The 10,336-nt window shown below is 38.2% G+C and overlaps 1 protein-coding gene across 1 annotated transcript in view; it reads right to left on the reverse strand.

Moving 5' to 3' along the window:
* The window catches only part of ABCA13 (ATP binding cassette subfamily A member 13), a 457,705-nt gene that overhangs the window by 123,891 nt on the left and 323,478 nt on the right, over positions 1–10,336 (reverse strand). Inside the window, exons 38-40 of the mRNA XM_045286290.1 lie at positions 7,876–7,945; positions 4,701–4,819; positions 2,650–2,737 (exon numbers count right to left, since the gene is read on the reverse strand). Of these exons, the coding sequence (XP_045142225.1) occupies positions 2,650–2,737; positions 4,701–4,819; positions 7,876–7,945 (277 nt within the window). The remainder of the gene's footprint in view (positions 1–2,649; positions 2,738–4,700; positions 4,820–7,875; positions 7,946–10,336) is intronic.

The raw sequence follows: 10,336 nt of genomic DNA on the forward strand, positions 1-10,336 counted from the left end.
CATAAAATTATTTTTGCTGCTACTTCATAACTGTCATTTTGCTACTGTTATGAATCAGGTGACCCCTGTGAAAGGGTCGTTCAGCCCCAAAGGGATCGTGGCCCACAGCTTGAGAATCACTGCTCTAGAATGTAGAAAAGCTAAAATAAAATGAGGGAAAAAGAAAAGAAAAAAATTAAACATAACATTTGTAGCTTTTCAGATCATTATCAAGATTTACTAATAAAAAGCTAGAATCAGTGATTGAAATGTCACCATAGTCACTTATTCTGCGTGGCCATTAAAAGAATTTCTAATACAACTGCTGTTCCAAAAATAATAATAATAAGTGAAATAATTTTTTTAATGGAAAAAGTGATGAAGCAAGAGAGCTGAACATAAATTTTCAAAGGGTTGTCTAAGAATACTAAATAAAATTTTATAATGAAATGAGCAAAGACCTGGAGTTAGAAGCAAAAACATGTTCCATATTCCTCAATCTGAAATTATTGAATAAAAAAAAAATCAAGCTTTAAATTATAATATTGAAAGACTATGAGAAACACTGAACAGTGCAAGAAGCATCCAAAGAAGAAAGGAATCCACAGAAGCACTGTACCAAAAATATTTGGTTGATCTTCACCATTTTAAGAAGAAACATATGATCAAAACAGATTTTTTTGAAGCAAGAAGTTCAAGCTACACTGAATGCACTGGTGAAAAACAAAGCTACAAGATGGACAGGATACCAATTAAAATGCTTCAACAAGCAGAGTCGTCTGTGGCAAATAATTTAGATCTGGCTCAATGACTGAAAAAGATACTTTTTTGTGTTTATATCTAGTAAATGTGTTCCCACAAATATATGGATATTATCAACTAATAATATCATGCATAGTTAATTGTATTCATATTAATGATTCATTATTAATTTAATTGCATTGTTTTTATTATTTAATTTAATAATAAGAAAGTATTATTATTTAATTGCATTATTAATCATTCTTTTTTAATGGATTTTGGGCTCACACTTAATTCTAGCCCCAATCTAAGAACTATTAGTTCATATGGCATGGGCCTGCTTGATACTCACTCTCGTGAAGAGTTCACTGAAGATATGTGCAGTAGCAAAATGTGGTGAAGAAACCAGGTAGTGCCTCGCTATAAGACAGAACAGTGTCCAGGGCATAAAAGGGTTTTCTTCAATCAAGCAATCACCTAAGGGAGGTATCCACTAAGTCCATAAGGAAGAAGCACAACAGACCAGCCTGTGTGTTCCAAGGATTGTAAATAATAAAATCCAAATCTGAAAGAGGGAATGGTATCAGAGGCTACATTGTGACCAACCAATTTGCAGAAGACTGTGGATGGCAGTGGAAGCCCAAAGTCCATTTGCAAGGACGCACGTGAAGTAAGTCTCTGGTGAATCCCCTCTGATCATTGTCCACACTTGTGAATACCCTTAGTATCATACAGAAAGGAGATGCACCAGTTAGGTTAAAGTGTAATACGATATCATTTGATCTTCCATTTGACCCATTCTACAGTGGTTTCAGGTTTTTTTAATATTCTGTTTTCTTTTTGATTGAGGCTCTTCTGGTTTGTTGCTTGTTTTTTAGTTAATGCTGCTGGGGTTTTGTTGTTTGTTTCCTGTTTGTGTTTTGAACGATTTTCTGTATATGACATAAATCATTATTATTGCATTAGCTACACGATGGGATGTAGCAATAAGCATATTATAAAGAAAGAAACACCACATCGTATTCTGTATCTTAATGTGCTAGTACATAAATAAGGTGCCTCGCAGGTGCAGGGCTGAGCTCTCAGCTATGAGCAAAGGACCAGCAGTGGGACCCACCCACCGGCTGCTCCCGAGAAGCGGAAGTCTGCTCCTTTGAAGAGTACAGCAGGGAACACTCCTCCATCAATCTACTCTGACTCCAAAGTCAAACAATGAGCCAGGCCTGGTTTGTTTGTGTGTGTTGTTGTTTTCAGGGTTTTGTGTTTGTTTTTAACTCTGTCCCAGTTTCTCTCTCTCAATCAAACGCAATCCTGTTTACTCAATCATGGAAGCCAAAAGTGGGGAATCTTTTAAGGTTTTGTGGATTTTTTCCCTTAAAAAGTCTCTGGCACCCACCACTTCTCTCTATTATTACTGGTTGATTTGCCATTTTAATTCTCTGTCCTCTTTACACTTGAAACCTCTTTGATTTCTCTTTCCTATGAAATAGTGCTGGCAGGGCTGGAAAAGCCAGGGACCCTAAGAATAGTTCTGCCTGGCTGCTGTTTTTATCATGTTAGTTTCAGACCCTTCTGCTCTGGGAGATGAGGAGTTTAACTCTGGGTACGGAAGAACTGCTGGCCACAGGGAAACGGGACGTTTCTAGTTCCCACAGGGGCACGTGTCTCTAAATAGTCTATCACTTCACTTGGATCTATTAGATGGGTTCTTGTTTTATCATCAAACAACCTCTTCGTGATAGTTTTATACAGTCTAAGAAGAAATGTTAAATTTCTATTTCAAGGGAGTAGTCATATTTCACAGCAACAAACACCAGAATTTGATGCAGTTCACTTAATCCCCCAAATAGGTATCAGAATAGAATATGTTCTCAAAGCCAGTCTCTCTCTCTCTCTCTCTCTCTCACGCACACACACACCACACATTACCTTTGCCAGAGGTTCCGGTTTGGACAAATTTGAATTGGCATCTTCAGCTTGTTCAGAGATTCGCTCTCCAAAAGACCAACCTCCAAGCCTATCAACGTGAAACATTATGTTAGTTCTTCTGTTGGAGAGTTCATGAATTTCTAGTCAGAGTACAAGTGTTTCATTACCATTTGCAATGGTAATGAAGTTACAGTGGCCATAGGAGAGTAGTTATCTGAGCATTCATCACCTGTGAATTACCCAAACAGCATGCTGCTGACCATGCCTAGTATGGAGGCATAGAGTGGGGGTATTGCTTATGGAAAATGCATTGATAAAGCTCTCTACGTCATTGTATATTCATCTAAACTGACAACATTGGTAAATCAAGGCAAAGGTTATAGCTTTGATCACTCGCACTATATTTTAATTAAGGTCATTCCCCTATAAACAAGTCACAACTAATTATTTATAGATATATGATCTTTTAAGTAATCAAATCTTTATAATATTTTGTCTTTGCTAGACATGCGTTTTTAATACTCATTCCAAATGCTGCCTTGCTCAGGAAGGCATCTCAGAATACTACACTTGGGTTAGATATTCCTTTTCTTTGGGGTTTCAGCATACCCCATGTTTCCATTGTATCACACACTACACTGGGTTTAAATAACCCATTTGCTATATGAAGCTATGTGAACTCCCACAAGTCTTAAACATCATAAAAAAAGTATCTATTATACTCCATGCCATCCTTTCTGGATAAAAAGAAAGTGAAGAATAATCTTATTCCAGAGTAAAGGCAAGCAAGGGCCAGTTAAAGCTGGTTCTCTTCAAAAGCTGAAGTAAAGGAATAATGACACAGTCCCACTTAGCTGAAATTAATTCATTCAAGTGTTAATTGAGTTCCACTTATGTGTCAAGCACTATTTTTAATTCAGAGAAACTAAATGCCCAAATTAAAAAATATATATTAGCCATGTAGGTAGAAACCTAATGATTTTAGAACACCTTTAAAGACCATAAAATGTGAGGCCACAGAAAAGAAGCTGCAAATTCCTTAAAGTGGGGCAGGTGTCCCCACCAATGGTCTGTCATACTGTGATACGTTGCTGGCAATGATGCCACCAGTATTCCTATACCAGTAGGGTCACCTTTGATGGAAGGCTTTCAGAAGAACATGACTTTCAAACTAAGATGGACTAGGAAGAAATGTCTGTCAAATCTGCTTCCCAAAATTAGTCCATGAAAACCCTACGGATCCCAATTTAGTGCAGGAAGTGCCATATAGTTCAGCAGGATGAGCCACCTAGTCTCAACAATAACACCTCAATAGACTCAAACATATCAGTGGTCATGAAGGTGAGAAAGGACCAGGAGTTGTTTCATTCAATTGTACCTAAGGCTGTTATGATTTGTAGCCAAATCGATGGCAACTAATAATAAGACAGGTATCCAGGGTGAGGTACCCCGGGCACCATAGTTAATAGCTACTGGGTGCATTCAGTAGTTATTGGGAAGCATTGTTCTGTGTTTGGAACTGTAAGTAATCTCATGGAGTGGAGAATGATAAGTGGTTTAAAGCAGTATGTTTTCATTGCTTTTCCTTTATCTACACCCATCTCCTTACACACAAAACAGGTTTTGTTTTTTTGTTTTGTTTTGTTATTTTCAAAAATTACCTACGAGAGTTGTAAGACAGCCGAAATACCCAGGTCCCTGTATTAGGAACTGCACAGAATTGTAAAAGGTGATAATTATTTCATTATGTCTGTAATTAATCTGCTCTTCTATTCAAAATTAAGTACACATTTCTGATCCCCCTGCTTGTACCACTAATAGAATCTCAATTGATATTATTTCTTTTCCCCATTCCAAAAGATAATCAACAGTCAGAAATTTATCAAGGTCTGCAGAATATCCTTGGAATTTCTATGAACAACCCATTTGTAGCAGAATTTTGAGCTTTTAAGAACACTACAATTTGAAACAATAGTTTTCCAAAAGCAATTCAAAAACAATAGGAAACATGCAGAGAGCAACAACAACAAAACGGTGTACCTTGAACACACCTGGGTTTTTTAGAAGCCACCAGCAAAAACTCTTCCAGGTTGAAGGCAGAAAGGTTCAGTAGAGTGTGGCCCAGATGGTTTTTCAGGTAGGGAGCACCAGAGCTTCCACTGGGACACTTCTGTAATATGTTTCAAAGATATACAATGTAAAACCATTCATAGGTGACAAGCAGGCTTACTGATAGGACTTTAAACTAAAGTTTTTCTAAATTTAAAACATATACATATGTATTGCCTTTCATCTGTTCCAGTTTATAAAATTTCTAAATTCCCCCCACACCCGAAAACAAATAAAAAACAATTTTTAAAAAACCCACTACCTTTGATTCAATCCCATCTCATAGACACACTACTTGAGTTTCCAAGATAATAAATCTGTATGGGAGCAGTTTCTACTGTTTCCCATGGAGTAGCTGGTGGATTTGAGCTGACTTTTTGGTTGGCAGCCACAGCACCATCAGGGCTCCTAAGGTGGACGATCTGTTAGAATTTGTCTGTGACCTTTGCTGTGAATTATCTTTAGAGACTTCCAAACCGTTCCTGTAGGTGCAGTTGGTTTGCTTGGTACACATTTAATGGAAAACACTTTTCACTAGTGAGATATTACAGTTGATCAACCAAAGGGTCAAAGGCAACTAAAGGGAAGAGAAAAGGGGAATTCAAAGGTATGTCTTATGTTTACAAATGTGTAAAATATAAACCAAATACTTCTTCTTGAACTACTATAGAACAAACCATGTATTTCTGAATCATTGAATAATGAACAGATAAGGACCTGAGAGATCATAGGGGGCACATGGCATCCTCCCAGTCACAGACAAGGCTCGGACTTTGCATGCCTATTTTCCATGTCTGAGATCAAGTTAAAAATAATTGAGACTCTACGACACTTTTCTTCAGCTTTTAGAGCTCATTTTTCTCATTTGTGAAAAGGAACTTAAAGTAGCCTTATATAACTCAAGGGCTATGTTAGATTCTGATATATATTAAAGCACTATAAAAAGTAAAGGTGCTTAGGTAGTGCAGTGGTAACCCATTGAGCTGCTAACAGCAAGGTTATCAGTTTGAAACCACCATCTACTCTATCGGAGAGACAGACTTTCTACTCCCATAAAGAGCTACAATCTTGGAAATTCTATGAGTCAACATCAATTCAATGGCAATGAGTGTGTGTGTGTATAGCAAAGTTGAAGTATACAAGTTTAGGGAATTGCCTTTAGATTCTTCATAGAAAGGCTTGGGAAAGCTGTAAAATGGAACAATAAAATTCCCAGGAAGATGGTGAACTAGGTAGACAGGCTACCCAAACCCTCTAAATTTTAGAATCTAAAATAAAGACACTAGAATGAAATGAAGCAGATATGGATGATGATACTGAAACCTTGACCTTCAGAGGAAATAGAAAAATCGATCAAATATTGATTAGGAGAGGAAGCTAAACACAAACAGGGAACAAGGAGATGAAAGGGAATGATGAATTTCAGTCTGACAAAGCTTGGCCATTATGAATTCTTGCAAGAGGCACTCAGTGGGGGCCAAACTAAAACCAAACCCGCTGCCATCAAGTTAATTCCAATTCACAGCAACCTTATATAGGATTTCCAAGACTATATACATCTTTATGGGAGCAGAGAGCCTCATCTTTCTCCTGAGGAGCAGCTGGTAGGTTGGAATCACCAACATTGAGGTTAGTAGCCCAAGGTCTAACTCACATTGCTACAGAGGTCATCTTGATTATTGGTTCTAATGCTGCAAGAGCAATACTAGTGCCCACCCTGGTAACCAATAGACAGAATGATGTGATCGACCTATTTTTCGACATACTCTCCAGGCAATGAGAATTGTAAATAGTTGCTATCCTCAACCACCTGGAGGTCAATGCCACCCATGCAACCCCTGTTGCACCTGAACCAGAGACCTGCCTTCATGGATAGGGTACCAGGTGCATGCCATGTCCACCTTTAGAGACATGCACATCGTAATCCTAGAACTAGCAGACTGCACAGTGCTGCATGGGCACCTGACTCCAAGCACCTGGCAGACAGGCCAGAATTCCTTTCAGAATCAAGCTTGTTGACTGCAGCTGCCCTCTGAACTGGCAGGAACTCCATCGGGGACCAGGTATCTGATACCAGTTGTACCATAAGCTGGCAGAAATGACTTCCATGACCAGGTGCCCTGCCTCCAAGCCCTCTGGGCCTACAGGAACTCTTTTTGGAACCAGGTGGCCTGAACCCAGCCATTTTCTTGAGTGCCTGGGCATCCATCTGAGACCAAGAGCTCTGGCACCATTCACCTTCGAGATGAGCAGAAACTGTCCAGGATCAGGCATCCCACTCCCATCTCACTGGGCTCCCTTGAACAGCAGAGCACACGTTGCCCATACCGCGTGTCCCGGCCGGCCCCCTGTTGCCTCGGACACTGCAGGAGAACCACTGCAGTATGCAAGCGTTAGCCTTTCTTTGTTCTATTTCTTCTGTTTTCCTTCTGGCTGGTGGGTTCTGAGCCACTGACTTTGAGGTTAGCAATCAATGTTTACTCAACAGTTGCCATTAGGGCTCCTTTAAGCTACATAGTTTGGGGCAATGAATGTACAAATGTGCTTTCCACAATTGATGTATGTATGGATCGTGATAAGAGTTGTATGAGCCCCTAATAAAATGATTTTAAAATAAATAAATAAATAAAAGATTCTAGAGCTCCTCATCGATGAAGTAAAAATACACTCAAGCACAGTTAAAAAAAAAAAAAGCTACCTAGTTTTTAGTAATTTGTCACATCCTGCTTTGAAATTCCGGTACTTTTCTAGCCAAAGGAAAATTCGAGCTCTTTCATCCTTTATTAAAATAGATACATTTGCTTAACAAATATTACTGGTAATGGCAATGCTAATAATCACTGTTGCTCTTCTTCTGAGATGTTGCTGAGTTGATTTCATCTCACAGTGACCCCACAGGCAGGTAATCACTAAGAAAAACAAGGTCATGCTTACATAATTTCCTTGTCATGTAAATGTCCATTTCGTGTGATGCAACATTTTCCCATAAATAGATCAAATATATCAAGTCTTAGGGCATCATTCAGCTATCCAAATGATAACAATTTACAGTTGGAATAAACTCATTTTTCTTGAAAGTGATGCTTTAAAAAAGCAAAACCACTGCAAAAGGCCTACCTGGCAACCACATAAATTCTGGGATTCTGGCTGAGTAAACGGATCAGTGTGCCAGCATGAAGAATTCTTCCTAAGGAAACAAAGATGAAAGTCAGGATCATATTTCAGATTACAAAATTATTGTATTTCCATGAATGAGAATCCAATCACACTGGAATACAGTTCACAAGATTCTCATCTCTGCCACTGCAGAAGCAGCTCACCTACCTTTGCGTTCACAGCTTTGGTTGTTCATCTGACAATGTTTGTATTATGAGGACAAGATTTCCATTACATTCACTGATGCTCACTTGGTACTCTGTATTGCATGTAGGGAATTTTCATTAGGGGACCTTGGAGTTTATTGTTAATCCTGGATTGGATCTTCAAATCTCAAACCTAGGTATCATCAACCTCAAGAAGCCCCAAACACAATGAACTGCTCATTCCTGTGCTGAAATGACATTGTAATCTAATCTTCATTACAGAGTACAATTAGTAAATTCCCATCTTAAAGAATGGTTGAGCAGTAGAAAATCTTTGAAAACAACTTGCAGCAATACTTCCAAAATTATTTTTATTCCAAAGTCCCTGAATATGTGTGTGTGTGTGTGTGTGTGTGTGTGTGTATACACATAGATTCATATACACTTTGGGCCCATAATTTGGCTTTGTTTCCAAATTACATGTTGCTTTACCAATAATTATTCTCAATTACTCAGAAAATATTTTAACAAAGGAACCAAGATTTTCTGAATTATAAGCACTAAGCTATACATTTTTACCCAAATCCTCAAATAACCCCACTTTGCACAAGCACAAATGGATAGCCTCAGAGATGAAGTAGTTTTGCTAAGATCGCACTATGGAAAAATGAGCCACCTGACATCAAAGCCCTTTGTTATTCAGTTTCTTTCTTCAGTATGAAATGTTCTTTGGTGTTATCGCCGATTTAAACGCATAAAGACCTCATGTGACAGCGTAGAACTACTCAGAATTATCTCAGTTGTGGTTATACATTGGGCTGAGATCCGCATCCTTGGCAGTTCAAAACCATTAGCTGCTCCTCAGAAGAGCGACAGGGCTTTTTACTCCCGTAAACATTACAGAAGTCCACAGGGGGGTCGCTATGAGTTGGCACCAACTCAATGACAATGAGTTTGGTAACCTTTGTGGAAGTAGATGGCTAGGCCTTAGTCTCACAGAGCCAATGGGAGGGCTTGAACTGCCAACTTTTAAGTTAGCAATCAAATGATGCAATCAATCATTGAAAAAAGTACAATTAAAAAAAACAAAAATGTATTTCTATTAATCAGACTACAAAACAACTCGAACTCACCACCTCAGAGTAGATCCCGACTCATAGCAGCCCTATATGACATAGTAGAATTGCCCCTGTGGGTTTCCAAGTTTCTGAATTTTTACAGGAGCAGAAAGCCTCTTCTTTCTCCTGTGGAGTGGCTGGTGGGCTCAAACAGCTGACCTTGTAGTTATCGGCCAAACACTAACTCTCTGTGCCACCAGGACCCCTTATTAACCGGAGTAAGAAAGTACAATTTGCAAGTAATGTTTTGAAATCTCAATAATAATTTTACTTTCTTAGTTTATGGGATCTCCAAAAAACAGGAAAGTAAAACCTAAGTTTTATATTTTAAGCAGATGACTGCACCTGATAATAACTTTTAAATGATTTTGTTTATACTTTTTGTAGTTGGGAGGCTCTTTCTTCATCACCTATACACTTTAGGTGATGTTTAGCAAGTGTTTATAACTGAACAGATAACCTTTAAAAGTAGGCTGTCTTCCAAATTTTTCATTATTCTCACCCTAGTTCCCTTTCATAAGTAAAACTATCTGTGCATCACAGGTGCATAATTTTCCATGATGGAATTTTAGAAATTTTTACATTTTTAAGAATCTCCCAGACTCCAGTACTTTTTGTGTTCAAACAAAACATAGTAATAATGATGCTGCAGGAGTATTCAGAAAAAGGACAAAAAGAAAAGATGACTTCTTAGCAAGATCGCTGTTTCTACTTAAAGTATCCCTTCAGAGTATAGGAAACTAAAATCAGATCACTTTGATTTATACTAGTCGTTTCCTAAAAGTCGTCCACGGGATACCTACTTTCAGAATAAATATGTTCTCAAAGTAGTCACCTAGTTCTTTGGGTTTGAAAATACTGGATTCAATGGGTGTCCTTACTGTAAGATTGCCTGGGGTTTTAAATAATAGTCTAATGCACATTTTCAATCTGGGGGATATAGAAAGAGACGCTATTATTTCTATTGAACTGGGACACATTCTTATAAACAGATGTCAAAAAAAAATTTTACAGCACACATCCAGAAAGAGGAAGAGGTGAGCTTTGAAGTCAGACAGCCTAGTTCCAGATTCTTCCTTCTAAACCAATTTAAGATGATCCCAGCTACAGGCATTAATCACACTTTTGATCCCTGGACTCCACTCTCTTTTTTTATTG

Source organism: Echinops telfairi, unplaced genomic scaffold (assembly GCF_000313985.2).
Source record: "Echinops telfairi isolate 266 unplaced genomic scaffold, ASM31398v2 ScPeMD7_7;HRSCAF=31, whole genome shotgun sequence".
Lineage (NCBI taxonomy): Eukaryota > Metazoa > Chordata > Mammalia > Afrosoricida > Tenrecidae > Echinops > Echinops telfairi.